The sequence below is a fragment of the Ursus arctos genome, unplaced genomic scaffold (assembly GCF_023065955.2).
Source record: "Ursus arctos isolate Adak ecotype North America unplaced genomic scaffold, UrsArc2.0 scaffold_30, whole genome shotgun sequence".
Classification (NCBI taxonomy): Eukaryota; Metazoa; Chordata; class Mammalia; order Carnivora; family Ursidae; genus Ursus; species Ursus arctos.
In genome coordinates this window covers 16,772,899-16,799,959 of record NW_026622986.1, presented here as the reverse complement: position 1 = coordinate 16,799,959, position 27,061 = coordinate 16,772,899, and the positions used below count along the sequence as shown (strand labels likewise).

Below are 27,061 nucleotides of genomic sequence, written 5' to 3'. Positions count from 1 at the left end.
GCCGAGGGGTGAACGCGAGGCGAGTCCGCGCGCACAGCAGCCCTTTGCTCGGCCGGGCTCGGAGTCGGGGGCGCGAGCAGGACTGACTGCCCGCCTGGAAAGGAGCCGGTGGGCGCTCTGCAGAGTCGGCGCCTCCCCCTCCTCCCCGGCGGACTGAATGAACCCAGGCTTCGAGCCCGAGCTGCCATGTTGCATTCACAGAGGGCGCCAGTAATTTGACGCTTCCGAGGCAGCGACACCCCCAACCGAAGAGCCCTTCAGCCCTTCGTGCCTCACAGCTGCGGTCAAAGCCCGAAGGGACCGCAGGGCGCGGGCGGGAGCGAGAGCCTTGTGGGCTGCCGAGCCGGCGTGGCGGAGGCGCCGCAGCGGCTTCCCCTCGCCACCTTCCTTCCAGGGGCTGCGGGGCTGCGCGCTAGGCAGAGGCTCGGTTGCCAGTAGCAACCACACGACGGCGATTTGCAGTCAGGGCCGCCGCAGCAGCCGTTGGTACCGCTGCATTCTCGTACACCTCGGGGTCGAGCATTTGAAACTCTGGGGTTGCCCTCGTTGACTTCTCTCACCCCCGCCCCGGGTCCTCATCCTCCGGTACTCTCAGCTCCGCTCAAAAGCCAGCTCCCCTGGCTTGGCCCTGCCCCCACTGCAGACAATAGGGGAGGCTTGGAGAGCACGCTGCTGCGCGCGCCTCGCTGAACAGGCACCTGAGCCCCCGAGATAGGGGCGCTTTGCTTGGTCCCAGCCCCAGGTGCCTTGGTCCCAGCCCCAGGTGCCCTGGTCTCCAAAGCTGAAAGGCTTTGTCAATGGCCATTCCAGTAGAAAGCTTTTCTTGACTTCCGAAATAAGAATGGTGGTAAAGAAAGAAGTCAAGACAAGACGCCCACTCCCTTTCCAGTAACAGGGACACAAAGAAGAGCTTATGGTTGCATCTGCTCTTGGTAACAGTGGCTTTCCTCTGGGTTAGAGCCACAGGAAAACGCTACAATCTTCTATTTTGTCTACCACGAATATCTTGCGTTTGCTCCAACATCACGTCCAGATACTTGTTCTCGTTATGCGTAAGTGGATGGAGTATCCCCCCCCCCATTTTATTTGATGAACCATATCAGCTCTTGGCAGTGTAGACTGACTGGTCTGATACATTAAAAAAAAAAAAAAAAAAAAAAAAAAGATTGACCTTAACCCTCAGGAATCTTTCTGCCTTTCCTCATATCTGTGGTTCTAGGAAACACATTTAACTTTTTAAACAGAAACTTGTTAGTGTTTTAAGCAGGTTTTTATTGAAGAAAAATCTTCAAAGTATCCAGGTATCCAGCACAGTATTTTATTTAGCTGGTAGGATAACTTGGGAAATATGTGCATTGCCAAATTTCTTCCCTCTTGATAATTGCCCCTTCTTTAAATAGCCATTAAGTTAGCTGAGTGTTCTTCAAGGATTAAAATTTCATGTAAATCACAGATATGTTGAAATTTCTAAGTTTAAAGCTCCTGAAGGACAAGCACCTGTCTTATAAATCTTTGTGTGCTCCAGAGCCCTTTAACATAACTCAACAAATATTTGAATCTCTAGAGGATTCCAGAAGTTCAATAACCCTTATTTTAAAAAATGTACTAATAACCACTATAAAGCTTGGGTACCTTTAATGAACTCGGTGGAAAGCTAAACATTTTCCAAGCTAGTGCCATTAATCAGACATTCTCATTCATGTATATTTTTACCTAATTATATATCAAATGTGGTAGATTGTACTAAAATTATCTGACAGATGTTTCCAGAATTCTAAGGACAATGATAAAATGTATATAAGAACTAGTAACTTTGCTATTTTCCCAATAAAGGGTCTGAAAATTGGTTAAATAGCCATATGTAAGATGAGATTTTAAAGTGACTTTCATACGGCACAAGCATGACATTAACTTTCTTCACAGTTCAACAGGAACACTTAAGGGGCTAGTATTGGATGTTGCAAATCTACCAAGGCAATGTATCTTGGAATATTCTTTTTAATTTAAATCAGCTTTAAAACATACTGAAAGTAGTTGATATGTCTTAATCATATCTGATGGTAAACTTAAATCAATATGCATACTAAAATGACTCTTAGGTATGATGTTTATAAAGGGGTTCACTTTTAAGCTTCACAAAATGTCAAGTTCATTAAATAAAACAGTTTACTTCAAAGAAGAAAGTTAGCACTACTTGGTTCTTGGAGGCAACATAATGACCTGTAGCTTGCCCAAACACCCCACCACCACCTTAAAAATAGGAAAGCAAGGCTTTAGTGAAAAGTTCCCTTCTACGGTCTTTCAAGAAAGAAAAGCTCCAACAACTTGCTTTGGACCAAGTTAAAGAGATTATCTCCCTTTTTCATTACGACTGTGTCTTTCAATGAATTGAAGGATAAGATCAAAGTGCATTCATATTCATGTGAATTATCACTATTGACTTGAATAATGATGGATTTCATTGTTTTATTTAAACTGAAACCAGAAATGCTGCTTTTGAGTCTACACCCCTAAGGCTGTAGAATTTCTTCTATGAGGTTAGGTCTGACAACCACGTCATTTCCATAATGTACTTCCGTACAGAGGACTATTTATTGGAATCGGTTACATTTCTATAGAATCTTATCACGCAATTTTTGACTCCTTTCCAATCTTCTGGGGGGGGGGAACCCCTAAGTTTAATAAACACACTACCAAAATACTCAAGGGTAAATTGTACTGGGAAGATAAAGTGATGTTTAGAAAGCATTTGGTTGTTCATGAATCAGAAAATTAATGTTATCAGTAATTAACTCAGGGCAGTGTTTTTGCTTTGAACATGATTCATTACAGTTTGTTTTCTAATGTAACTGAAGAACTTGGTCAGAGAAAGCTTGGGGAAATGTGTTTACCAGCTGTTTCTTTCTAAATATGCCTCGTGACAATTTTCTTAAAATATTTTCACTTGGGTTCTTTTCAAACTATCCCATCATTTTCTAAGGAGAAAAAGGTTATGAGATGCAAAGGACCCCACTCACTTTTACCAAATGCTCATTCTACTCAAATTAATCACCTATTAAAATTCTTACCACTTTGGAGAACACCTCTAAGGAAATTCATTACAATAAAGTAAGTTTACAACAGAATAATCTAAGCATTCTTTAAAATTGACTTAAGAAAATGCATTTCATGAACTTTAATATATGCAATTCGTATAGGCTCTCTAAACTGAAAGAGAGACTCTAGTGCAGTGCAAGTCTATTACATTACCATGGTCTGCAATGGGTTCTGGGAATATCCTTTCCCACAAAGATAACTGATACCAGTTTCTTGGTATCACTCTTCAATTCTTGCCATACATTTAAAGTATTATGCATAAGCATCACATTAAAAAAATAAATGTTTTAAAATCTAATTGTGCTATAAGAAGTCTCTATCTTCCCTGTCCCCATTTGGTGTCCATACTATTGCAAGGCACTCCTTAAACCAAGAGTTTGTTAGTAAGTTTGTTTCTATTTGGGATTTGGCCATTAGCATTCTGGCATTATTTGTATACTTCTAAGTTTTTTGTAAACTTCCAAGAACTTTACTCTTGACTTATAATTAAAATGATAAGCAATTACATATTCTTTCACCAGAGTGTCTATTCACTCCTAGAATAAAAGGCATTTCTTTATAATTCATTTCCTGTCTTGCTAATGGGAAATGTATTAGTATTTTCTTCATATAGGTAGTCATTAATCTTTTATGTTTTCCACATGAAAACCTTTATTCTTCATTTAAAAAAGTAAATATGGGGTAACGTTGGAGTTGGAGGCAAATTAAAATAACCCAGCTTTAGCAATATTCAGATATTTCCTCTGGAATATCAAAAGGTAAGATGACAGGAGTTGTGTTTTATAGCTCACTCGGGCTAACGAGAATGCAAATTGTAGTGCAAATATCTCCTCTTAAGGAATGAGACGCTGTGCCACCGCGTCTTACAACCTTGTCTACGTTTTAGCGGAGCTCACTCTCGGCTCTGATAATCTCTGTGGGGGAAACCGACAGAGTGGATAAAGAGCATATGCCATTTTTGTAAAAGCAGAAAACTTGAAATTTTTCTTTCATTACTTTTGCAGTATTTTCGAGGGGTCAGAGCATACAGTCAGTTATTCTTCAGAGTAATCAATGAGCAAGAAGTTTTGGCTTAGGACTTGATATAACAAAATGACGTCAAAAATTAAAAAAAAATTGAGCCTCGCACATGCGCAGTGAGGTATGGCTTTTTCCTTTTTTTTTTTTTTTTTTTTTTTTTTTTCTCCGAATAAGCCTTTGGCTCTGCAACCCGCCTCTGGGATCTGGCCTGCGCCACCCGGTCTCGGGAGCTGGCTGAAGTAAAGTGGTGCAGGGTTCCCACACCCCACCCCCGGCAAAAAGAGTCAGAACCTTCTCGCTACCCCCACCAACGGGGGGGGGGGGGCCCTCTTTAGAACTCCTGGTAGGAGAAAGTCAAGGGGAAGCACAGCCAACTCGAGCGGCCGCGGCGAGTTTTTCCGGCTGCGCCAGCGCTGCGGGGCCTCGGCTCTGGGGTTCGGGTCTCCGCCCGCCCCGGGCTGGCTCCTGAGTGTTGGCCCCACTATTCCTGGGCCCACGGGTCAGCCGCGCCGCGGGGAGGCTCGGCCGGGACCTCTCCGCGAGAGCCCGCGTGGCGGTGCGGTTCTTGCTGGAAGCCTGGCCCGGGGAAGCAAAACGAAAGGACAGAGGCCTTCTTTTTCCTGCAACCCGCCCCCCAGGAGACGCCGGCTCTGCGGAATCCGCAGCCCCTTCCCTTAAGATACCCAGGCCCGCGGCCCGCAGAGCTGTGAGGATGCGCGCAGAGTGGGACTCCCCCCGCCACCCCATCTCGCTCGCACCCTTGGACATCGCAGCGGCCGAGCGCACAGCCGGCCCGGGAGGCCCCGCGGGAGGGAAGCAGCGGGGCAGAGCCTGCGCCGCGCTTCCGCACTCGCGCCCTCGGGCGGGGCGCCCCCACCTCTTCCTCCTGCCTGCACCCCCCGACCCTGATTCCCCCGCGACCCCTTTTCTCCCAAGCTCAGCGACTGACAGCGGGGCCCTTGAGGGCTTCTGATCCAAACCACCGCCTGACCCCAGCCCCAACCGACTCCCGGCGCCCCCTCCCTCGTTACAGAGTAAGCAGAGGTGCTCCTTAGAGTTTGAGAAATTTTGGACTAAAGGAAAAGCCGAGAACGTCCCAGAGTACTGCATTCTTCCTTACCCCTGGGGCCTCAACACCACCATGAACACTGGACACAGTTGCCTGCCGGGGCCAGCGCCGTCGAGTCGGGAACCACTCGTCCACCCAGCGCGGAGACCCACTTGTCCGGTGTTGCGGTGCTGGCCAAGAACCTTCGGCTCCTGGCTGGCGGAGCCGCTGCACAGTTCTGGCTGGACCCGCACCTGAGGGGTGCGTGGGCCGAGTCCTCCCAGGTCTTGGACCGAATGCAGGAGGGGTGGGCTCCAGGGGTCGTTCCCTATGTGACACTTTCCATTTTTGTCTCCTGTATCCTGTACTAATAAAAAGGTGGGACAAGGACGGTATCTACCTTCCCTGAGACAAGTCCAACAACACCAAGATTTTAAAGAGGTGGGGGGCATGGGTAGTGTTGAGAGGGAGCGGCTGACAGACATCTGTGTCAGGGCGCTTAGAATTTTCTATCTGGTGATGCGGGGTTTGGGTACAATTTTTAAGGAAAACTCACCTCCTTAAAAAGATATTCACATCACACACACACACACACACTAAGGAGCAATAATTTGTTTTTTTTTTTTTTTTAATGCAAGTCCCAGTACCTATTTCAGACTTCTACATTTAAAGCATCCATTTTTGTATCAATCACTTTGTGCTCTATGGTGCCTTTGGAAGCGAAATCATTCGTGTATGGAATTCCCCCTAATCATGGTTTACTTCGAGAGTGGAAAAGATGAGTTCAATCTCTGCATCCATTGAATTACTGGAAAAGAAAGACATGTACAGGTGTATCCTTAGAACTTTGGGCCAGTTCAATCACTGTCATCTTAGCATTTTACTGACCTTAATACTGAAAGGTAAACACTTTAAAGTTTAAAATGTAAAGAATTGACTTTAAAGGTTCTTGAAAAGCAAAGAACAGGACATAAGACAAATGCAACCCAAGCATAGAAATGTTAATCTTCCCCTCCTGGGTAGGAGTGTCTGAGTCTCTTCTGCACTGCTGACAAACCTGATGGCACAAATGGATGGTCTGCCGAGATGTAAATGCAAAATCCTGATGTTTCTCCCCCAAAGAGTGCCAAAGCAACATTTAAGAATCATATGTTTGCTTTCATCATTATAGATAATATTTTGAGTCCACTAATTTGGTTATGGGGTATGTAGTGTTTTTATTTTTAATTCAAGTATGCAAATATGGGGTTGTTTCAGTAATTTTAGATTTGTTTTTGGCAAAGTGATTATTGTATTCTATAACTTAGGTAATAATTACATGCAATTGCCAAATGAATGCCTATTTAAATACTAATACTATGTTTTAATTCTTTGGGGGAAGAGGGAAGGAGACTTCATATTTAGATAAAACCCAGCTCATTTTTCTCAAAAAACAAGGAGGCTTTTATTATTTAAGTGATGTAGATATTCTCATTTTCTTCACTTAGGTTACCCTAAATCCTTTGTCTTTGCTTCCAAAGCACTTATATGGCTTAGAGCAATTATAGCTCTTAAAACACGGGCAGGCTGCAGTATATACTTGTTGAATGAATTAATACTTTGTTTACATGTCTTTCTCACACTAGATTTCATGTGCTGGAAGACAAGCACATTCTGTTATTAGCAAAGTGTCTGGAGTACTTTGATACTTAATCTGTGTTTGGCTTGAGAGAGGAATATATATACACTTGATTCACCTCAACAATTTTTAAAATGTGGATGTCAGTATCTAATCATCACATATAAAGCCTTATCTTTTAAATTTTAGCTAGGAGCTGAAGAAAAAAATACATGTATGGTAAAATTGGCAGAATTTCTTTCAGGCATATGTAAAATATATTCCCATGATAATGAGATTTTTCTGAATTCCCAAACCAGATTTTTAGAGAAGTAGAACAAGATATCAAACTGGCTTTATAATGTTGTCTTTTTTAAGTCTAATTTTCATAAGTAGAAAAATTAAATGCAAAAGTGATTTTGAAGTTACACATCACTAGCTTTTTACAAAAGGAGCCAAAGGCTTCCAAACAAATCTTTCATAGAAACACTTTTGCAATTTGTTCAGATAATATGTTTCATCCTCAATCAAGTGTATAGTTTAATAAGTCAAGTACATTATATATCTGTATTTAAAGTTAGCTGGTACTTTAAGAACAGTAATCTTAAATAGCATTTTTTAAAAAGCCCTGAAATATCCCTTTGAACAGTTTTCTTCCTCACTACTTAACTGTTACAGGTGTGTATGTGATCATGGGGCATTCAGCTTTGTAAAACAGAATGGTATTTTATTTTGAAGTTAGTAAGTTGAAAAGTAGGTCAGAAAATATAGATTGGCTTTCTTGTCAGTAAAAGTAATCTGCCACATTTTATATTTGAATTGCTGATAATTCATTATGTGTGTATTATAATCATTCTGTTGCATTTTTCTATTTAATTTTGAAGATTTTCCCCCCAAAAAGCTAGAATGAAGAGCAAAGATCTAGCTTCTTTAATGTGTCCAATTTCAGATATAAAGTAGGAATCCTATATTATGTTTTATCAGGAACAATACAATTTAACCCACAGACATTGTTAATGATAGATATTCAGAATCTATAGTTTAAAATAGTTTACATACCATTTGAACTTAAGTTTTTAAACTTTGTAGCATTCCATAAGTAGACTTGTATAAGTAGTGTGTTTATAGGTTTATACATCTTTTTCACTATCAAGCTCCTATCTCAACACGTTTAAAGTAGAAAATCATAATAAAGCAATTACTAAAAGTGACAGCTGTGGTAGCTTAGGAGTTTGAATTGTTTAAGGACTGAAACCAAATATGGAACCTCTTAGTTTTAAGGGGATTTTTTTCATAATTCAACAAGGAACTGAAAACAAAATTACAATGAAGGTTTTATTTGCCACTTTAATTATTTGCTCAATCTGTTTTCCCCCACATCTCTAAATGGGAACATAAAAAAAACTTTAATTTAAAAAGACCTGTTTCCTTAGAGAAATGTGGAGACCATTGAGAAACTTATGACTTTGGAGTTAGGTAAAGGAATTGTGAGTATTACTGGCTTCTGAACTTCAGAGCAAAAGACATGCACCTGTTCCGGGGGTAGCAGGGACCTGACTGCACACACTTACTCCTCTCTTTTATTGCTGGTCCATTCCCCAACTATCTGGGGCTCCACAAAATATCAGGACTTCATCAGAGAGCTCAAGTCAGGGTGAGAGCATAAAGATTATTATATATGACTCACCCCAAATATGAGAACCAGCTAAGTTTGCATCCTCCCTTCTATTGAAGAGGAGATATCAAGAGGTTTCTCTCCTGTCTTGGCACTACTCAGCAGCAGCTATGGCTATCCATTCACTTGACACCTGGTGAAATTGTAGTTTCTGATGGAGAAACATTTAAAGTTGACACCTGTCATTGAAACATTTCCTATACAGTTTTCAGGCAAGCTAGAAACCAGTGATAGACTAAGTAATTAATTTCTGTTAAAACAAACTGGGTAAAAATTTAAACTTATACAAGCTAGGGAAGTCTGGTTAAGATAATGTGAACCAAGACTTTCCAGGTAAAGATTCTCTCCCTTTCTTTTGGAAATCACATTTAGCAAAAAGAAAAAAAAAAAAGAAAAAAAAGCTTAAGTTTAAAAGACAAAGACAAATGTTTAAAAACCACAAAAGTGAGGAAACAGCAAAGTTAGTAGATAGGAGAAAGTCACGGAAGACAGGACATTTATCATATTGTTCCCCGTCGACTTTTCTCATTGAATCTCTAGGAGTGCTTATTAAAATACTTTTAAAGCAGTATGCTTAAGTTATGAACATAATTGTCTTGATCCTCCAGGAATCCTGGAATCAGAAATGCCAGGTTCATGAAAGCTGGATTAAAGGGGGAAACCATTCGGCGTGAAGGTTGTATTGACAATGTCTACATCAGATTACACAATGTCATATGTGAGATGTCTCTTGACCGTCTAAGCCAAAGACGACTCCACTGACTAGCCTCGCCGCGCTTCAGCTGGATTCTCTCGGGGGGCTCCGGGTCGCCCGGACCGAGTCCGCGGCTCAGTCAGGAAACTTCGCGGGTGCGGGTTCGGTTTGCAAGGAACCGCAGACTCCTGGCGGACACCCTGTAAGCGCTGCAGGATCGTGACATCGACGGTGCACGATTCCCGCGGCTGCTTGGCGAGTGTGGCACGTCCCGGGAGCCCCTTGCAGGCGGAGTTCCCCCGGGGCTGGCTGCCTTCGCCCGGCGCCCGGTACCCCGGCCGTGACGTCACGCCCGGGCCTGGCCGTTGCCGCGAGACGGTCGCGTTCCGGTTCCGGTCGGTTGCCCGGGAGACGCGGGTACACAGAGAGAAACGGCTCCCGTCGGAGGCTGAGTCGTCGCCGCGGTCGTCCCCTCGGCGTTCTCGCAGGCCGGGAGCTGACAGGCCGCGTCGCCGCCGAGCTGGTCGCCGTCGGAGAGCTGCCGGCGCCATGAGTCAGAGGCAGGTGTTGCAAGGTAAGTCCCGGGGCGGCCGGCGCCCCGACGGGCTGGCGGCCGGAGCCGCGGGGGCACCGGGCGGCCTGCTCCACCGTGTCTCTCCTCCGCAGTGTTCGAGCAGTACCAGAAAGCCCGGACCCAGTTCGTGCAGATGGTGGCGGAGCTGGCGACCAGACCCCAAAACATCGAGACGCTACAGAATGCGGGTGAGCCCGCACAGATTCCGCGTCGCTCAGGGCCCCTCGCCCCGCTTGGCGGGTCGCTCCGCACCCCGGGCCCTGCGTCACTTGGTGCCCCTGCCTCGTCTTGCACCTCGAGTTCCTAGTCACCCCGGGTGCTCAGCCTTCTCTCGCCCCTTACCTCCTTCCCCCTCACCCCGTATCCCTGGCCCCTCGTCGGCCAGGGTCCCTGGCCTCGCCTAGCCTCGGGTCCCGGATCCCCTGCCTCAACTCCGGCCTTACCCCGACTCCCTGTCGCCCGGCTCCTCTGCCGGCTGAGCTTTTGGAGAGGGGCAGGGTGGGGACAGGGGGACGGCGTCCCTAAGTTCTTCCAATCACCGCGGAGACAGTAGAAGCATTCTTTCTCTTGAGCGGGTCTTTTTGGGTGTGAGGCCAAGAGGGTGAAGCTTCCAGATTGGTGTGAGAGGGGCCCGACGTCCCTGTTTCCATCTTTATGGCAACCAGGCAAGTGTCAAGTTGAAAGTCAAGGCCAGAAGAATTGCCTGGAAGTCATTTTACGTGAATGGGAATCTACCTTAATCAGACCCATTTTATCCGGGTGCCGTTGCTTGTCACCCTGCCTTTGATCACCTTTGACTTCCTCACACCAAAGGAATTCCAGAGCGGTTGACACATTATTTCTCGCCTTGCATTAGTGAAAGGGCAAAGATTTGCTTGAATAATTTCTAAGACATTCAAAGTAGGTAAAGTGCTAGCTTTGAGAAGTCCTTATGGTGCTGTCATTCCACCCCCTCAGTCCGAAATCATGCATACTCTAGAAAGAGGAAGAGAGAGTGTGTGATTTGCTTCTTATCAATTAACATAAACAGGTGGAGAAGATAATGGTGGATTAACGATTCCACCGCCATCTGAACTCAAAGTAACGTAGCATTTTATCACAACTGTGTCATAAGAAATGTTTAATTTATAGTTTGTAATCTTTAAAACTCACTCAAATTAATGTGGAATTAAAAGAAATTTAAGGACATATTGACAGGGCAAGAATGTTTAGAAATAACGTTTACTCTGGTTTCTTTGAGAATTACTCTTGCACCTAAATGGCAATTTTTTCTGTCACCGAGAGGGATTTTGGTGTTTATTCCTTGTATGTTTTTCTTGGAGGGGGGTGTATTTCTAGAAAGTGTATTTGATAATCATGTTTTAAAACTTTTTATTTTGAGATAATTGTAGAGTTATAAGAGTTGTAAGAAATAATACACAGATCCCCTGTACCTCAAAACTGTGATATGATATCACAACCAGGATATTGACACTGATAAAAATCCATCCATTTTATTCAGGTTTTCCCAGTTTTGCTTGTACTTATTTGTGTGTGTGTGTGTGTGTGTGTGTGTGTTTAGTTCTATACAGTTTTATCCTGTGTGTATCCATCATTACTATAGTCAGGATACACAACAGTTTCATTACAGCAAGGATCACTTTTTTTTTTTTGTCTTTTTATAACTACACCTACCTTCCTCTTGTCCCTAACCCTGGACAACCACTAATCTGTTCTCCTTTTGGAAATTTCAAGTTGATCATCTTTTGTTCTGCAGTTGTTTCATGTGGATTAATTTTCTTTCTTCTGCATGTGTGTGTGTGCATGGGTGTGTACTCCCCAAAGTACCCAGAACAGTGTTGGACACAGTGTTTCATATATACTGACAAATATAAGTTTATTAGAGCATATTACATTTTTAAAATGCACTTAATTTTTAGTTCTTCCCCCCCTCAATCCTACTGGTCAATGGCTTTTGTGAATGGACACTTACTATTTACAAATATTTAATTTCTGAACTATAAGTAAACAGCTAAACCAAAACATTTTTTTAAAAGGGAAAATGATTGACATTACTTTAAAAATTTGATACTGTAATATGGGGGTATAAGTAACACTTAAAATACAGAATATCACATTTTAGTATAATAGTGGCAGGTTATTTCCTCCTATAAAGTATACAATGTACAATGTATTATGGAATTTAATCAATCCAAACCATTAGGTTAAGTGATCACCAAAGTATAAGGGACCTACATATGACATCTTAAGTAGCCCCCTATTTCCACTTATGGTCTGGCTTATGAAAGAATGGAATACAAAAGGAATATAACAATGTTTTGAAGTTGTCTGCACTTGACCAAAGTTGATGGGATGCTAAGATTTTTCTTCTCTTAAGGAACTTATTTTAACATATTTCATGTTATCTAGATTCATTTTAAACACTGCTTTAATAATTTTAAATAGATACAGCTAATGAATATTCTAGTATATTTATTCTTTTAATTAAAATAATCTGTAAGCTTTGTTATGAAAACTTTATAGCCCATAAACTATTGTAATGGTTTGTTCTTTAAAAAAAAATCAACGTGGATTTAAAAATACTTTTGAATGGGCCACAATACGTATGCATCACTTATGTATTACGATCAAGTTTTTTTTTTTCCAGTCAAGTGACTTCATTTTGATAGCATAAAATACCAGTGCATTTTATTCCTGACTTCGACATACTCTCTGCATACCTACGGAGGTTTTGTTTTGTTTTTTCACTTTTCTCCCCTAATGAACTAATTAAATAAATATGTATCATGGATCCAAGATAAGGTAGAAAACATTTTCCATATAGGTATCATGATAAATCAGTAATTCACTTGTTAAGAATTTTTTAAGTCATTCACTGTGAAAGGAAACTTAAAGGTGAAAATTATCAATGGAGTTTTATTTCATTTTAAATCTCTGATCTTTTTCATTATATTTTTGATGTGCTAATAAGAATATTTGCTTTATTACATATGCCACAGTAATTATTAAAGCAAACAAATTGTTGCAAGATATCTTCTTCAGAGTATTTGGACAAAAATCAGTTTGATTTCTAACCAAAATTGTTACTAGAAAGAATGGTGTACAATGTGTCTATAACCTAGAGTTATATTTTTCTTACTGAGATTTTATTCCTTCTAAATCAAATACATACAGGAAAACATTAAAAAGTTCAATGTTTATTATAAAATCTCTTTATGCACCCTTCAACCCTGTACGTTTGAACCATTACATCTTGCAGCTATTTAAAAATGAATTTTGATGCTTCCCCTCTTTGAATAATCAGTAACACATGTAACACATTGTAAATAGTAGAGATAATACATTATTACTTCTACCAGTTGCAGAATTTCAGCCAATGGAGGTGATCGTTTAGTTGTAAAATATAAGTAATATGTTTTGTGGCGTATTGGACTATCAGGCTCTCTTAGCTTGTTCAGAAAGTCTTTCATAATAAGCTAATATAAAAACTACCAGGAAAATTATTTTTAAACAGCTTAGCAGTTTAAAATGACCTTTCTGAAGCAGCTATTTATGTAAGAAAAATTGGGGTAAAATTTAAATTAATACTTTATAATATTTAACATATAACCTATAGCAGAACAATAAGCATGGCTAATCACTAGTTATGCACATTTTCAGAAGGGTAGGAATAGAGAAAATTGTGTAACACATTCAATATGCATCTCTATGAAGCTAATTTGCAAATTTAGGCAATTTAATGAGTTTACAATTCAAGAAAATAATATACTTCGACACAAAATGATCTTAAGTTACACGTGTCTGGGGCAGGGTGAAAGTGTTCAGATTAATGATTTAGCACCTCAATTTGCTGAGAAGGAAAGGTCTGTGGTAAGCGTTTATAATATGTTTAAAACATAGCCTGGTAGGTACAAGTACCATGATTCTCTTACAAAACCCACTGTTCCAAAGGATATTGAAACTGAAAAGATAATTAGTAGAGCAACTTCAAAAAAACTTAACCAATCATGCTATTTAAATTTCATGAATATAAAAGGAGTCTTGGACTTGTGAATGCATGATAATTAAAGCACTGATCTTTTCTTAAAAGATAGGCATAGTGGGTTTTGTGTTTTGTTTGTTTTACATATGCTTCAGTGGAAAACATTTGAGGGAACTATAAAAATTCTGAACTTGTTTGCACCTAATAATATGTCCTAAAAACAAAATGATTCAAAATTATATTCTGTGTTCCAAACCCTTGTTCCTACATGGACATTTATCTGTTTTGTTATCTAAGCATTGGTACATAAGTAGAAAATAATATAGCCAGGGCTAGGATGTCCTTGTTTTCTTAAGAAAAACTGGATGATTAAACAAGAAAAATCTAAGCTATAGATGACCCCATAAGAGTGGGGCTTAGAAATGGCAAGTTTGTGTGGGTTACATTTTAATGTGACAATATTTTTGAAAAGATATTTGAGTATTTCCTAACTCCTTTTCACATTTCAGTGTTTTTTCATGGCTTTTGCTCCTATGACTAGAACCTTTTCTTGTACTTCTTTGTCTAATTAATTTCTACTCATTCTTTATGGCTCTGTTTAGATGTTGATTCCTCAGGGAAACCTTCCTTGAGCCCTCTCAGTAAGTTAAGTCTCTTGATTTATGCTTTCCTTGCTCCTAATATTTCTTTTTCATGATACTCATTACGATTACAATGATTTAGTTTCTGTTTTCTCCACAAACTATAAATTCCGTGCCTAGCATAATGCTTAGTATAGAGCAGATGTTCAACATATTTAAATAGAACGAAAGGAATAATAATAATAATAATAATAATTTTTTTTAAAGATTTTATTTTTATTTAATCGACAGAGATAGAGACAGCCAGCGAGAGAGGGAACACAAGCATGGGGAGTGGGAGAGGAAGAAGCAGGCTCATAGCGGAGGAGCCTGATGTGGGGCTCGATCCCATAACGCCGGGATCACGCCCTGAGCTGAAGGCAGACGCTTAATATTTTTTTTAAGATTTAATTTTTAAAAGTAATCTCTATCCCCAACATGGGGCTCAAACTCACAACCCTGAGATCAAGAGGTGAACTGAGCCAGCCAGGTGCCCTAGGAGTAATTATTTTTCTAAGTGTTTTCACATCTCTTAAAAAATTAGATTCTTATAACAGCTCAGATAGGTAGAATAGGTATCTTGTTAAGCCCCCAAAAGGTTGGATGATTGCCCTCATCACAGAGTTAGTCCCAGCCAAACTGGGACTAGTAGATGCTTAACTGCTGCCTGACATTGCACTCTTTCTGTGTTACCTTGCAGGTATTAGTAAGCTATTTCTACATGGTTCTAGGAGTTCCTAATAAACCTCAATGTTAACTATTAAAACAAGTCATTTGTTTAGGCCTTTGGGTACGAAAGGCTATCCAGTAATTGTGTGTAATTGGCTTTTGAGGTCTCCTTGAAGACCATTATGGGAGCTTGAGTGGAGGCCAGATGCAGAGAACTAACTTTAATTGATAAGTACCTGGAGGTTTGAGGGAGTGGGAGTTGTATTTAGGGCTTACACTGGACTTAGAACTCTAGAAGACCTTCAGCTTTCTCTGACTTCTAAGGAAAGCCTTATCAAGCCAGGAACTCTTTAAAAGCACCCCGAGAAAAGTGTGTAATCCACTGGAAGTTACAAACCGAGATAATACTTCAGAGGGTTGTTGGACTGAGTCCCTGCTGGGATCAGAGAGAGTGCAGGGGGGACTGCATCAGAGCCCAAGGTGGGCAGCTTGTTCTTTTTGAGAACATGGGGGGTAGAGCACAATGGAAAGGGAGGCACTTGATATTTGTAGGTTGATTATATTTAATACTTCCGTTTGTTTTTTACTTAATCATGCTTTCTGTGAAGGACTTTTACGCCATGTTCATTGGAGTCAGAACTTTGGGATTTCTTTTGAGTAGATATATTGGCCCTAGGAGAAATCCAGGGCCACCCTTGAGAAGAAATTTGGTCTTGTCTTGTAGTGGGTGGGATGGCCCCTCTGAACATGTCAGACTTCCCTAATTTTCAAAGTGACATTTTGGTTCTGCCGTATACCCCATGCTTTCTGTCACAAGGGTGGCTAGATTTTAAATTTATTTTTTGTTCAAGTTCTGTTATAAGTCCAGGTGAAAACAAATGATATTTGTGCTGTATGTCTGTGTGCATGTGTCTTCAAAGGAAATGATTTCTGTCCACTTTACTGTATATTCTACTTCTGTGTCATTAGAGTCACTATTAAGTTATAAACATAGACTAGCTTATGTTAGTTTTCCATAGAGATGTCTTTGTAGAAGTAGTCTAATATGCCTTCTTTTGAGGGCTTATTAAAAAATACTTAAATTTCCCCATAAATTTCTTTAAATCTATCATTGAAGACATTGTCCATTTTGATGTTAAATATTTTTTATGTAAAGATACACTCTTTTATTCAACCAATTTTTATCAATTATTATGTGTCAAGCTAGGCCTACATATGAAATTTCAGGAAAAAAAATTGTTCCTACTTTATTTCACTAAGTGTTTCCTTTCTTACTTTTGCTTCCAGAAAACTCAGTGATATGTTTAGAGTTCAGAGTTGCAGCAGTTACTCTTTTTTTTTTTTTTAAAGATTTTATTTATTTATTTGGCAGAGATAGACAGCCAGTGAGAGAGGGAACACAAGCAGGGGGAGTGGGAGAGGAAGAAGCAGGCTCATAGCGGAGGAGCCTGATGTGGGGCTCGATCCCATAACGCCAGGATCACGCCCTGAGCCAAAGGCAGACACTTAACGACTACGCCACCCAGGCGCCCCATACTCTTAACCTATATTTTTGATAAAATTATCAGTTCCCATCTCTCTGCTGCATAACTCTCTCTTTTTTTAAAAGATTTTATTTGTTCATTTGACAGAGAGAAAGAGAGAGAGCACAAGCAGGGGAAGCTGGAGAGGGAGAAGCAGTTTCCCTGTGAGGAGGGAGCCTGATGTGGGGCTCAAGCCCAGGCCCCTGGGATCATGACCTGACCTGAACCAAAGGCAGACGCTTAACAGACTGAGCCACCCAGGCGCTCCTACTACATGGCTCTTAGTTATCTTTGCATATCTATCTTTTAGAGAAAACTATCTCAAAACTTTTTAGAGTAAGTGCAATATGAATAAAATAAAACATTTTATCTGAAGAATTTGAAGTGATTATCTTCCAAAGGTGATCTCTTCAAATATTACCCATGAAATCTCCTGAAGCAGACAATCCTTTTATAATTATTCTATTTATTCTCTACTTACCCCATTTATGAGAGTTCCAATTTTCTGTAGGCAGGTGGGTATTAGAGGTATAAATCATAAAAGAGAAAACACATTGACAAAAGGAGACAGGACTTATTCGGTATTTGCAGCTCTCTAGAAAACTTCCAAATTAAGATACAATTATATCTATCTGGGGTGCTATGGGGTAAAGGGTCAGTTTAAATGACTCATATACCTAAAAGAAGAACTATGAACATATATTATCCATTTTGTTGTTATTTTTAATTTTTAAAAAGTTTCTAAAAATCACTTTATTGAGATATAATTCACATACCATGCAATTCACCCACTTAAGTGTAAAATTCAGTGGTTTTTGATACAGAGAAGATTTTTTAATGTAAAGTAATCTCTGCACCCACCATGGGGCTTAAACTAATGACCTTGAGATCAAGAGTGGCAGGCTCTTTTGACTGAGTCAGGCAGGCACCCTGATACATTCTTATTTCCTAAAATTGTGTTAAATATAACAAACTTTGCCATTTTAGTCATTTTTAAGTGTGTAATTCAGTGGTATTAATTACATTCTGAAAGTTATGCAGCCATCACCACTATTTCCAAAACTTTTTAAAAGTCACCCTAAACAGAAGGCCATTTTGTTTCTTTGTTTTAACTAAAATTTGCCTAAAAAGAGAAAATTACACATTAAATTTCAGTTTGTTCATTCATCATTCAACATTTATTGAGTGTGCAAGGGCCAGCTGCATGCTTAGATGCCAGTCATGCAAAAATAGGCATAGACAACGCCCTTAAGGAGCTTATTTGCAAAGGAGAGATATATAAATACTGTTTGATAAGTGTCTGTTACATACACATATGGAGCACACGTGAAGGGTACATAACTCAAGCTTTGGGAGTTATGGGAGACTTCTAGAAGGAGGAATTATCTGGCTGAATTTCATAGGAGTTAGCCAGATGAAGAAGGGGGAGAGGAAAACTGTATTCAGGTAGAGGAAACATTATATACGAAGGCACAGAGACAAGAGGAAAGGTGGTGCTTGATAGAAAAGGTGAATGTTTAGGGTGCCTGGGTGGCTCAGTCAGTTAAGCGTCTGCCCTCACCTCAGGTCATGGTCCTGGGGTCCTGGGATCAAGTCCCACATCAGGCTCCCTTCTCAGTGGGGAGCCTGCTTCTCCCTCTGCCTCTCCCCCTGGCTCATGCTCTCTTTCTCTCTCTCTCTCTCTCTCGCTCTCTCTCAAATAAATAAAATCTTAAAAAAAAAAAAAAAAGAAAAGGTGAATGTTTAGATATGGCAGGAGCCTCTTGGGATAATAGGGCTACAGAGAGGCAAGGCAGTGGCTGGAGAGGAGAACAGGCCTACCTCTGAAGGACCTCATCAGAAATTTGGATTTATCCTGGAATTGATAGAAAGCCATTGAAAAGCTTTCATCAGAAAAATGAAGGGATCCATTTTGTGTTTTTGAGAGATGATCTTCACAGCAGTGTGGAGAACTGATTGGAGGGAATTAAAACAGGATCCGGAAGACCATGTGCCCATTTTTGTTATAGCAGTCGTGCCACATTAACAGATCTGTAGGATTTATGACTTAGTAGAAGGGGCGGGGCAGGTGAGGAGAGAGGGGAGTTCAGTGTGACTCACAGTCTTCTGGTTGCCATTCATTAATGGAGAAGAGATACAAAAAACAGAGGGAAATGGTGGCTTCATTCTCTAATAGTGTTGAAGTGTCTGGGATATCTATGTGCCAGCAACTACAGTGAGCAGTTTGGCTATGTAGGGCTCTGGAGCTCATGAGAGTGATCTTGGCTTGGAAAGAGGGTTTTGGACATGTGGAATTTACATGTTCATTTGAAAACTATATTAAAGGCCTGTTTTATATTTCTTCATGTAATTATAAACATGTAAGTTCCAATCATTTTATCTAAAGTATCATGTAAGTTGAACCTGCCATAACTTTTGTGATCTGTGTACTTAGGTCGAATGTCACATATAGACAGTGGTGGCTATGACCTAGCCAAGAGTCAGACAGTTGCACTGGAAAAATGAATGAAATTTCGGTTTAATGCAGTAATCATGGAAGAGAGCTACAGAAGTGAGTTCAACAGATTATACCCTTTATTATGCATTTGAAACCTGGTACATACAGGCTAGTTTTCATTGGCAAATGGGCTGTGATTGATATTGGGGAGGAGAAACAGAAGGGCATAGATGCTAGAGTTATAAAATAGTATCTACCTCATAGGATTGTAATGAGGATTGATGGGTTAATATTTGTAAATTTCTTAGGGGAGTCCCTGGCACATGATAAATGCTATGTAGGTGTATGGTAGATCGGTAAAGAAATACCTACTGTGGGAGGTGCCTGGGTGTCTCAGTGAAGTGTCTGCCTTCTGCTGAGGTCATGATCCCAGAGTCCTGGGATCGAGCCCCACATCTGGCTCCCTCCCACTTTACATTTCAGGCCAGTATGAATTTATCATGGCTTCAACAGTCTGCAAGAATCATGCATCTTTTGTCCTCCCTCTTCTTCACAATAATCAGTTTGTCTTGTAAATATCTAGACCTTTCACTTTTCTCTTTCCCTTTGCCATTAGTATTCTCCAAGCTATCTTCACATCTGGCCTACATTCATACAGTAGCTTCCTAAGTGGTCTTCCCACCTCCCATGTTGTCTCTTTTCATTCTTTCTCCCCAGTGTAATCAGTGATCTTTCTTTACAAAGTACAAAAACACTGACAATTCAGGTTAAATTCAAAATACTTAAGATAGTTTATTGGGCTCTTCAGTACTTTTGTCTCTGTTAATCTCTTAGCCTTCTTTCCCAACTCTTTGCTCCCATCTTGTACTATGGTCATACTGCATTCTCAGTTTTAAAGATTAAAAAACAAAACAAAGAAGGTGAGAGGTAACTAGGGTAAGCAGAAATCTTTACTAGGACTTACGTAGACCCAAAGGCCCAGTTTGCAGGTACTTGTTTTTAAAGAAACAAAGTTGAGATGTTAACTATCTTTTTAAAGCACAGCAGATTGAGGTAATATGTATATAAACTATATACATATAATATGAGAATGGGATTTTTTTGGCCTTGGAAATGTTTGATATTTCCTTCCTGATTTATATCTGAAATTGGTGTACACAATCAAAGTAATTAGGCCTATGTTGTGTTAAAAGGAATTAAAGATTTGTGATTATTTTGAGGCTATTTTATAATCTCCTCCACTAGATTATTAGTTTCTTGAGGGAAGGAACTGCCTTTTCTCAGGTGTGTAATCCTATCATTTGCCAGTTGATAAACTCTGATCTATTTTTTGAATGAATTCCTGAGGGCAGGATCAGCAAAGTTGTTTTTCTTGTTGTTTTTTTCATAACTGGATTGAAATGTAGATATTACAAGCAATGTCTCCAGTATGGCCCTGGAACAAGAAAAATAGAAAAGAAACTCAGAGCTATAAAGTTGGGAAGGGAGAGATTGTGAAGATTTATCTAGAAGTTTCAGAAACACTTTCATACGATTTGATCAGTTTTTGTGGAGGAAACAGAATTGTTTTATAGATGTTAGAGTATCATATGTGAATTATTATTTTTAATATTAGTACCTGTGGGCTCCTTCAGTAGAGACCGCACTGAGGTCATTAGCTGTCACTAGAGACCTTGCTTATCAGATATTGTAGTAGCCAGTCTTCAAAGTGCTGTTATTTATGGACTCTAAATTTTCATGCATTCATTCACCAAGGATCAATCATCATGGATTCCTAACGGACAGGCAGGTAAGGAAAAATTTCTTTTTATGTTACATATGCTTCTTTTCTCCTTTCTCCCTCCCTTGCTCCCTAACGTATTCCCTTCCTTCCTTCCTTCCTTCCTTCCTTCCTTCCTTCCTCTTGTATTTATTATCTATATTTTTAGGACAGCCTTGTGATTAGAATAACAAGGTCTCCATGCTTAATCTGTGTAAGAAATAAAAACATGTCTCTGGGGACTGATAATTATGAAGCATTAAGAGGCAATTCAAGGACTAGAAATTTGGGCAATATTTTCTCTAATAAAGATGACCTTATTCAAACAAACATATATATTTTTTTAAGATTTACTTATTTATTTTAGAGAGAGAGAGAGAGAGCTTGAGCAGGGGGTGGGTGAGGGGGGGGGGGAAGAAGCAGACTCCCTGCTGAGCACAGAGCCTGAAACGGGACTGATGTTAAAACCCCGAGATCATGACATGAGCCAAAATCAAAGAATTAGAGGCTTAACTGACTGAGCCACCCAGGTACCCTCAAACAAAGATATTTTAAACTGAAACTTTAGCTTTTACTTTTATAGGTTCAGAGATTTTAAATTTTTCAAAAGTCTTATTGTGCTCCTGTGTGCACTAAGGAATGCAGGAAAAATGATAGAGCAGAGACATCTGCATGGAGGCCTAACTTTGATATTAAATACAGGGATAGAAGGAAAGGAATGCTGTGTCATTTTATTGATCTTATTTTTCCTGGGCCAGATGTAGTAGAAAAATGGAGGAGAAAACGTATAAAGCAAAAAATTCCTTTGAATATATGGAGAGGTGAAATACTTGGGGGGGGGGGGGTAAAACATTTTACTGCCAAAACAGCAAATTGAAATTTTCCAAAATTGGGAGACTTATGGTATATTAGCTAAATACTGTAACTAATAATAAAGACTTATAACTGGGGCACCTGGGTGGCTTAGTCGGTTAAACCTCTACCTTCGGCTCAGGTCATGATCTCCAGGTCCTGGGATCAAGCCCCATATCGGGCTCCCTGCTCAGTGGGGAGTCTGCTTCTCCCTCTCCCTCTGCCTCTCCCCCCTGCTTGTGCTCTCTCTGTCTCTCTCTCTCAAATGAATGAATAAAATCTTAAAAAATAAAATAAAATAAGCACTTATAACTAAATTAAACATTACAGACCCAGATAGATGAATTCATTCTTCAACTTCTTAACATAGAAGGTCAAAGTTTTTGAGATTTAATTCAAAATACCCAGGATGAATAACCCAGTATAGATTGATTTTCCAATTTTATTTCTAAAGACAATAAGCCATTGCCTTCACATACACACACACATATATAAATATATCAAAAGGGAAAAAAAGGAAATACCAGAATCATCAGGAAAAAATAACATGAAACATAATTGTAATTCTTTTAAAACTATTTGAAGCATACTTATTATACTTTATACTTTTTGACCCTGTTAATGTATTTATTATGAAACTTCAAATATGTGTTAACAAATTTAGCTCTTGTTTTTTTAGAGTATTGACTTATTTTACTTAAAATCATGCATATTTGTTATAAAAAATGAAGTTATGGTCAACAATAACTAAAACCAACCCAATTTAAAAATGGGCAGAGGACTTGAATAGACATTTCAACAAAGAACATGTACAAATGGCCAATATGAGCACATAAAAAGACATTCACTGACATGAGTGATAGGGAAATGAAAATCAAAACCACAATGAGATACCACTTCACACCTATTAGGGTGGCCATTATTAAAAAACAAAAAACAAAAAACAAAAAATAACAAGTGCTGGTAAGGATGTGGACGAATATGAACACTTGTACTTAGCTGGTAGGAATGTAAAACGGCGCAGCTCCTGTGGAAAACAGTTCCGCAGTTCCTAGGTAGTGGTGTTGATTACACTAAATCGTACACTTAAAAATGGTTAAAATGGTAATTTTTATGCTACACCTATTTTACCACGATTAAAAAGCTAAAAAAAGAAATCAAGTAATGAAACAGCTACAAAGAGGAGATCAACAAATCATTTTAAATCCGACTTTTTAGAAAGAACCTGTGTTAACATTTCGTAATCATTCTTTTTTTTTTTTTTTTTAAAGATTTTATTTATTTATTCGACAGAGATAGAGACAGCCAGCGAGAGAGGGAACACAAGCAGGGGGAGAGGGAGAGGAAGAAGCAGGCTTCCAGTGGAGGAGCCTGATGCGGGGCTCGATCCCATAACGCCGGGATCACGCCCTGAGCCGAAGGCAGACGCTTAACCGCTGTGCCACCCAGGCGCCCCCCGTAGTCATTCTAATACCTTATTCTGCACTTTAAACTTTTTGTTGTGAGGTATTTCAGAAATTATCACTACAAAAAGTATAGATAGTAATATTATCAACACTTATGAGTATAGACATGTTAATTTGTTGAACATGAGCTATGACCTAGAAGTGCCATGTGCCAGCAAAGTTAACCAGCCTGAGTGGGATTCAAACCTGCAACTGTGGTCTTATGTAAGATGATCTCATCAAGCCACCGTAACCATAAAGATGATCACTAAATGAAATTGGGAACTATGAAAAGCCTTGGGTCACATCATTACATGTATCTGTGATAAGCATCATTATTCTCTGCTTATGTTATTGGTAGTACTGTTTATCTTAATTTGGTCTAATCCTAAGTGTTATTATAAATGTTTTCCTTTTATTCTTTTTCGAATGTTTCTGGACATAACATTATAAAAGAATATTGATAATATTTGCTTTTCTAGCTCACTGCGGTATGTTTTTAAAGAAAAGATGTAATAACATCTAGCTGAATAGCCTGCTGCAAATTAAGTAAAGTTTAGAAAGTCAAGGGGCGTTTTGTTCCAGTTTGAGCTCTGTCATCACCTTCCTTGTAACCTTAGACTAAAACAGCATCGTTAAAGCCCAAATAGCAGTTGACTATTTGGGGTATTTTATAGTAAGGCAAAGGTACTGTAAAGACTTGGAATAGCCAAATGACTAAAATGTAATTATTTTTTTATCTCTCTTTCCCTACCTCCTCAACTTTCAATATGTATTATTTATTTAGCAATCATTAATGAAGAATGTCTGAATTTCTAACCATGTTTCATCATTTATTAGTTTTGTGATGATTTCTTAACCTTTCTCAGTCTCCATTTCCTCATCTGTAAAATAGACATAATAATAGGCCACTTCATAGGTTTGTTATGACAGTTCAGTGAATTCATATGGAAAACAAGTCCTTAAAACAACGTGTGCATTTAAGAAGTGCTGGATAAATATAAGCTAACTTTTACTATTGTTGCTGTGACGGTGATATACCTACTCTGTATTCAACCCTGGAGCGAGTATTATGAGAACTAGTAATGCAAAATACTTATCTCAGAGAATTTGTTTCTTTGAAATAATATCAGAAATCTGAAGTTGCATCCCTTCACGAATGTGAGGCCTTAGCCAGTTGAAATCACAGAAAAGACCCAACAGTTGGAATCAGAGAAAAAACAAAAACAAAAAACCAAACAAAACAAATGGAAGACTCCATAGAGATGAAAGGACCTGAACTGAACCCTGAAAGATAGGATTTGCAAAGGCTGGGGGACACCTACACCCCCAGCTCCCCTCTACCCCCTACCATGTGCTAGGTAGGCATTAAACTACTTGCTCTACAATCTTTCTCTGCATTCCCCATAACAGGCCTATCAGGTCACATAGCTACTATTTGCCAAATCAGGGATTTAAACTCTTAACCTAACTCCAAAGCCTTTCTTGTCATGCTGTGCTGCTGCTTTGATAATTTCAGGTTGTATTATTCTTTGTCTTGGCCAGTTGGATGCTTCTAAATATACCACTAGTTTTTAGTGGATAATGTTTTTTGTCTTCACTGATTTTTTCCTGTAATTTATATATATATAATGCTGAATTGTGTATTTGCTTTTGCGTTTAAATTTTGCTGACTTCTGTTCTTTCATAACTAAACTCAGGTGTAATGTCTTTGCTGAGGCCTCTTCTTCTGGATGTGGTCCCAACAATTCAACAGACTGCTGCGTTGGCTCTTGGGAGACTGGCTAATTATAATGATGACCTAGCAGAAGCGGTGGTGAAGGGTGACATTCTTCCACAGCTTGTTTATTCACTGGCAGAACAGAATGTAAGATTTTTAAAAAATTAGTTATGTGTTTTTTGTTTGTTTTAGATTTTTAAGAATCTGCTAGTTTGGATACAGCTGCAAGCTTATAGGCATTAGAATTTTAGGATGTTAACACAACATTTAATTTTTTGAACTGCACATAATAATATCTTTAGGGTATTTTATTTTAGGAGTAATAGACAGCTTTTCCCTATTACTGTTAATATAAGAAAACAGATTACACAATTTTTAATGGGATCATATATAAAGCAGTATTTCTGTGTATGAGAGTCTTAAACCTGTAGGATCAGGTTTGAGAGCTGTATGGAGCCTTAGGCAAATAAAAAGTTGTTTTCAGCAATCCTTATATGCAGGTGAAATCTGGCTAACTATAAGAGACAGCTTGGAAGCAAGGGGGAGAGAAGCATACAAAAGGAAGGAGAATACATGTAAGGGAAGGTTTGATAAAGCATTTTATACCAAGTACGTAAGCATGCCAGTCCTTTTAGGGGTCATCTAAGAGTGCCCCAATTTTTTCCCCCTCCGGTCTGGTCCTACTCTATGTTTCTGTAGCACCACCTAAGAATAGTTAAGGACCTTCCTATAGATAGGGTCTTGGTCTGTTTATTCCATTCTGTTAGTTTAAGGATATATATTTCTTGATATTTTTTAAGATTAAATTCCTATTTGTATAACCAAATGACAAATGATCTAATTTAAAAATGGGCAAAAGACTTGAATAGACATCTATACACATACAAAGAAGATATACACATGGCCAATGAAGATGAAAAGATGTTCAACAGCATAAGTCATTAGGAAATACAAATCAGAACCACAGCAAGATACCACTTTACCTACTAGGATTGCCATGATTAAAAAAAAAGAAAAGAAAAGAAAAGAAAAGAATAAGTGTTAGTGAAGATTTGGAGAAATTGGAGCCCTCATATATTGCTGATAGGAGTGTAAAATGGTGCAGCTGCTATAGAAAACAGTCTGGCAGTCAAGTTAAACATAATTACCAGATGACCCAGCAATTCTACTCCTAGTTAGATATCCAAAAAAATTGAAAACAGGTGTTCAAACAAAACTTGTACACAAATGTTTATAGCAGCATTATTCACTATAACAAAAGAATGGATAAACAAATTTTGGACATCCATATAATGGATATTATCAGTCATAAAAAGGGATGAAGTGCGGACACATGCTACGACATGGATCAACCTTGAAAACGTTATGCTAAGAGAAAGAAGCCAGATACAGAAGGCTACATGTTGTATGATTCCACTTCTAGGAAATGTCCAGAATACGCAACTCTGTAGCGACAGAAGCAGATTAGTGATTGTCAGAGGCTGGGGGGAGAGGGGAACAATGTGCCTCCTTAACATGTGTGAGGTTTCTTGTTGGGCTGATGAGAATATTCTGAAACTAGATGGTGATGTTTGTACAACACCACGAATATGCTAAATGCCACTGAGTTGTACACTTTAAGATGGTTAAAATAGTAAATATTATGTGTATTTTACCAGAATAAAAAAATAAATCCTAATTGTTTAAAAATTTGCCTTATTTTTATAGATTGGAGAGTCATTTACTGACTGTCTTATCTCCATGAGGAGTCTCAGAAATTTTATTTTTCTTGCAGGTGTTCCTTCCATCATCAAATACTGTTAGACTTTGTTCTTCCTAGACTCTTAGCTCCTTCTTTCGAGGGCAGGGTCTGTGTTTTGGTATCCCACAAAGAAGGGTCTCAGTAGATCTAAATGTGAATGAATGTCCATTAGTTGTAAAGAGGCAGAAATGAGGAGAAAGTGAGAATGTGAAGCAGTGTTCCCAGGCTTCTGTCTCCTTCACCAACCAGTCCTTTAACTCATTTCTCTCAGGATTTAATCTCTTCTTTATGAGGTACAAAGTCCCTGGTGTGGAATCCCCCCCCCCTTTTTTAAGGGAATTCTTTTAGTGAGGAATGGGAGAGAAGAGAGAGGAATTTGAAGAAGCAGAAATTAGGAGAAAGGGGAAAATGAGATCAGAAGGAGTGGATTATAGGCACTGTAGTTAGCAGTGACTGTCGATGGCCAGTAAATTGTGAATTTGAAATTCTGCCATATAAAAGGTCACATCATGGAACACTACGTAAAAAACTAAGGATGTACTGTATGGTGACTAATGTAACAATAAAAAATTATTATTAAAAAAAAGTCACATTAGCTTAAGGTGATGA

General features: G+C 39.4%; 1 protein-coding gene across 2 annotated transcripts in view; it reads left to right on the top strand.

Annotated features, from left to right (window-relative positions):
- Positions 1 to 9,579: 9,579 nt before the first annotated feature.
- Positions 9,580 to 27,061, top strand: part of SPAG6 (sperm associated antigen 6) — a 61,378-nt gene continuing 43,896 nt past the window's right edge. For both annotated transcript variants that reach the window (XM_026478948.3, XM_048219364.2), the window contains exons 1-3: positions 9,580 to 9,704; positions 9,797 to 9,892; positions 24,692 to 24,858. In XM_026478948.3, coding sequence (XP_026334733.1) covers positions 9,680 to 9,704; positions 9,797 to 9,892; positions 24,692 to 24,858 — 288 coding nt within the window. In that variant the 5' untranslated portion in view covers positions 9,580 to 9,679. The remainder of the gene's footprint in view (positions 9,705 to 9,796; positions 9,893 to 24,691; positions 24,859 to 27,061) is intronic.